This window comes from Branchiostoma floridae, chromosome 4 (assembly GCF_000003815.2).
Source record: "Branchiostoma floridae strain S238N-H82 chromosome 4, Bfl_VNyyK, whole genome shotgun sequence".
NCBI lineage: Eukaryota > Metazoa > Chordata > Leptocardii > Amphioxiformes > Branchiostomatidae > Branchiostoma > Branchiostoma floridae.
In genome coordinates, this window is record NC_049982.1 from 19,872,154 (window position 1) to 19,876,695 (window position 4,542).

The following is a 4,542-nucleotide window of genomic DNA, read 5'->3' on the forward strand; positions in this document are numbered from 1 at the left end:
TCTATGTGTGTATTCCATTTCAGGTTGTGTGAGAGTATGATACCTAGATAAGGGTGTTGCAATGTAGACTCAGTCAAGGGGTTCTGAAAACATTGGTTTTGAGGTAGCCTTTGCCTGTTTGGTCTTTGGTCGTAACAGAAAGGGGTTTTTGTTTAATATTTCTTCGTATCTTCAAGTCACATGTGCCGTCATTTTCTCCTTTCAGCACAGAAAAACTATGCCTTAATCAATGTTTTAAGTGCGTTTTCTGTTTCTTGCAAATGAGAGTTTTGCGTTAACATTACACATTTTGTTTAATTACACCTGGTGTTTCTTGAAAAGAACAAGGAAAAGTATATCAAGACTAATACTTTTCAAAAAGTTTTGTTTCACCTGTTACTACAATCACATTTTAGATTTACGAAGTATGATTTGAAACAATGTTTAATTTCAAGATGTTTTTAGACAGCAGAAAATGACTGTCCACATTGACAGAAACTTCTCAGTTGAAAGACAACCAATTCACACAATTACCTATACCTTTGTCTCATTAACATACGCATCAAACACACGTTTGTCGCATCTCACGATCCGAAGTAGTCTTGCTTTTTTCGCACGCTCTTTTCCAGAAAATTTCCTAAATTAGATTATATCTAGTCAGATAAGGGAGTTCTTAAAGAATGTTATGACTTTTCTTTGGGATCAGTCTACTTCCTGGGCTAGATATATTTGAGGGCAAGTGTCGATGGTTTCAAGTTGAACTCAACTTTTTAGTCTGTAATTATTCCTCACGAATGTCAACAGAGAAACAGTCTTTCTTGTATTCTGTAAATAAAAGTTGATGAATATTTACTCTCTATGTAAGATGGTGCACATGTGACCTTAATTATAATGTGGAACCTGACCATGACCTGACCCCTCCTCCTCAAACTACTGTTTTATTGGATCCAAACTCCAAATCAAGATCAGGCCTTGGGGAAGACTAGCGGGCTGCCCCTGCACCAAGGTTCACAGAGAACAGGAGTGAATGGCAGTTCGTAAAATACAAGAGACATGACATCATGCCAGTCGTCGGCGCCTAACCACATATTTTGTACCATTAGTGGTGCACCCTGCCGTGTGTGGGATTCTCTCAGTCATCTCCACAACTTGGCTAGCTCGTATTTACTCGCACCCACACATGTACCGCGGGTCTCGCCTCGATGGTTTCAAGTTGAACTCAACTGTTTCGTCTATAATTCTTCACGTAGATCAGCAGATAGACAGTGTTTCCTGTATTTATTTGTCTAGAGTCGAAAGGTTGTCTTTGGAGGCTGTACTTTATGCGATACTTAGAGACGAGGGCAGACTGCACAGGCTTTAGAAAGACTGACCCTCCCGATGTTACCTTTTGTTCTTGAACCATGGCTAGACATACGTAGACCTACTAAAAATGTTTGTAAAAAAAGTTTCACTAATGACAAGGATTTTATTGTCAAAACATCAGAATGAAACAGTATGTATTGTATTCTACACCTCATTTGGGGAGTGGTTATACAAGGTAAGGACTAAGGAGTGAGAGAAACGTCTTTTCTGAGTTTGGGTAAATGTACAGAGGCTTCTCCTCAACTATTTATTGTGACATAACACAAAAGGAAGGCATATAACATGTCATGGAGCTGATGTCAACCATGCCAAACTGATATCATCTGTTCCGTCTCTTCTGTTTATAACGTTACCATAGTTAGTCCCTCTATAGGCCTAATAAAAGTTCTTTACAGGTCCTGTGTGATTCATGTACAGGATGTGTGCACCAGTAACATATTGTCATTTCAAACTTTGACTAATGTAGTACGTGATTCTAAACGTTCACTGAAAATTTGAACTTCTGTCCTCACAAGTTGCGCTCGTGACCTTGTCGTGTTTGCCGGTTCCACACCTCACAAAGGTGGGATCATCGTGCCGTTAGTGATGGTCTGCACATAACACACCCTCCCTTACTAGCGCGTCCTTATACCCCCTTCACAATAGGCGCGATTCGATCGGAAGACTAGTTTACGAACTCTGATTGACATTTTCGTGAGTAAGACGTCCGGTGTTCTCACGATCATCTTGCGATTTTTAGGGATCGCCGGCAGTTTCCAGGAGTCTTACGACGGTCGCGGTGCAGCGAAACATGTTCTTAACATATGCGACTAGTCGAAGGAAATCTCCAAAATCGCACAGCTGTTACCGAGTCGCAGATTGTGCGTACAAATCGTGCGTACCTTGCAAGGGTATCGGTCAATAGTCTTGCGTCAATCCAACGATTGAAGACCGATAGGCGAGCAAAGACATAGTTATTAATCATCGAGCGTAAATCGGATGGCGAACGCCCGTCAGTTGGGCAACGTTCGGGCGACGTTCGTCCGACTTCCGTTTGTTTACAAATATTGAATTTCTGGGAATGCGAGGGTAATTCTAACATTGTGGCCCCTGTGGCAGTATGTAGGCTGACTTTGTGACACACTTTCTTTTCTTGCGTCATTTCTATTATGCCCGCGCATTCCATTCATTGTTTAAAAAGATTACGACAACAAAATAAGCAACATTTATTGATCTCTTGCCTTTTTTTAGGAACGTTTTGTGTTACCTTGTCCGCGTGCAAGAGGTCATGGGAGGTTTATTATCATAGATTTATTCACCGTCGATCTCACGAGCCTCGCGTATATGTGAGGGGGACAGTTTTGAGGCGAAAAATACGCAAGACCATCTTAAGATCTTAAAATCAGCCGACCTTCCTGCGATCGCGAAGAACGTCCGAAGATCGTATATAATGTGAAGGGGGTATTACAACTATGTGACCTTAGCGATCTTTGTTCCTTGCGCAGTTCGCAACAGGAGTTTTTCATTTCATAACATGTGAAGGTAGGGGGGTATTTCTTGTTTGAATTCCGGACACATTTCTTGTGTAGTCTTTGAGATCCCGCTTCCTCACTGAACATGATTCGGAAGTGCAATGGGCGGTTCATCGGAGGAGGGGTATGTGTCAACCCAACCAACTCCCTTTAATATAAGTTACTTTCCCTAAATCTCAGGGTGTTTAAAAAAGCAATGGTTGCACCCCTAAACGTATCCAATGGACTCTCCCCCACATTGACAGCATCCCTTCACATCACCACTGTCGTCAGCTTTCTTCACCTTTTGACAACCACTTGTTACTTGGAATCGCTCCCGGGTCGCGCCGCCTCGCGAAAATACTTGATGCCGTATATTGCTGGAAGACACGGAAGTGCAAATACACCCCTCCTCGGTGTCAGGCCGCCCCACGTGGAAGAATTCGACCCGACTTTGTGTGTTTATTCCTACGTGACATGCCCAGGCCGGTTTGGTAGGCGCTTAGGGCCGATGTGCTAGTTCATAAGGTAGAGAGGCAGCGGCAGATACAGTTCACTCCTGTACACACTAGAGGATAAGTGGTGCCAGAAGTATGAAGGCTTGGCTGCTACTTGTTCTGACGGTTGCGAGTGGCCCAGCCTCAGTCCGTGTCACATCTCTCCCTAATGCCAGATATACAACAGCGGACCCTACGAAAGATCGAGTCGGATCAACGGAAGACGGACCCACGGATGATGTATGTATCACGTATTCCATAAATGATTTTTCTCTCATCGCCAGCGTTTAAGTCTCTACTCGTAGACATATGGTGGGGCGATTTGCAAGGAGAGACTTAAGGGTATAGCAGCTATGAAATGGTTTAAAAACCATTCCATAGCTTTCCTTTCATGTTAAGCTCCTCATCATCATAGCACGAAATAGAAGCAATTCCAAAACATTTGAAATGTTATCTGCAAATTGAGTTACAGCTCAAAGTTTAAAAAAATTAATGACTAACTATTACCTGTGAGATGTGATAGGGGTACTACTTATAGTGAGTGAACTTGTAATGATGGTAGCTTTGGTATGACTTAAGTGTACGTGTACTGAGTGACAGCTACTACTTCCACCACGCAATATTCTATCAGGAACATGTCGTGTTCTGGGGAGGCTTCAGTTCTCATGGACACGAGAACGAAGGGATTTGAAAGTAGACCGATCAGCGCCGCGTGTGCGGCTGGCTTGAATTGTCAGTGAACGAACAATTGAGTCCATCTTACCACACGGACCCGCGAGGTTTCTTGTGTCTGCTGCTTGCTCGTTTGGCTGTAGAAGTCAACAGTGATGTGTGCGTGTCCTGGATAGACGATCCATTGGGGGTAAGCTATCACTGACAGTCTGACTGGCAGCTCCTGTTTGGATACTGGTGGCCGATGTAATTTGTAAAGAGCGTGATGGACTGACAGCATCTGCCAACTGGTACAGCGTGCAGATCTGTGGTATAGCGTACACACAGGCATACTGGCCGCAGACACTGGTATAGTGTACAGACACAAAGTGAAAGTAGATGAACAAAGAGCCCACACTGAGCAGCAAAGCGCAGGTAGTAACCGTTTGGTCCAGCACGGTAGGGTCAGCTCTCGACGTGAACCCATCTAAAGATAATACGTTCAGATGAATGGAAATGCAAGCAAAGAAGGAAACCATTTAAAAATCTCTAAAGTGTCG

General features: G+C 43.4%; 1 protein-coding gene across 2 annotated transcripts in view; it reads left to right on the forward strand.

Annotated features, from left to right (window-relative positions):
• The first annotated feature begins 3,166 nt into the window (after nt 1-3,166).
• The window catches only part of LOC118414144 (matrix metalloproteinase-19-like), a 16,285-nt gene continuing 14,909 nt past the window's right edge, over nt 3,167-4,542 (forward strand). Inside the window, exon 1 of one of the 2 annotated variants that reach the window (XM_035817971.1) lies at nt 3,167-3,571. In XM_035817971.1, the coding sequence (XP_035673864.1) occupies nt 3,428-3,571 (144 nt within the window). In that variant the 5' untranslated portion in view covers nt 3,167-3,427. The remainder of the gene's footprint in view (nt 3,572-4,542) is intronic. The other variant, XM_035817972.1, reaches the window with a different exon arrangement.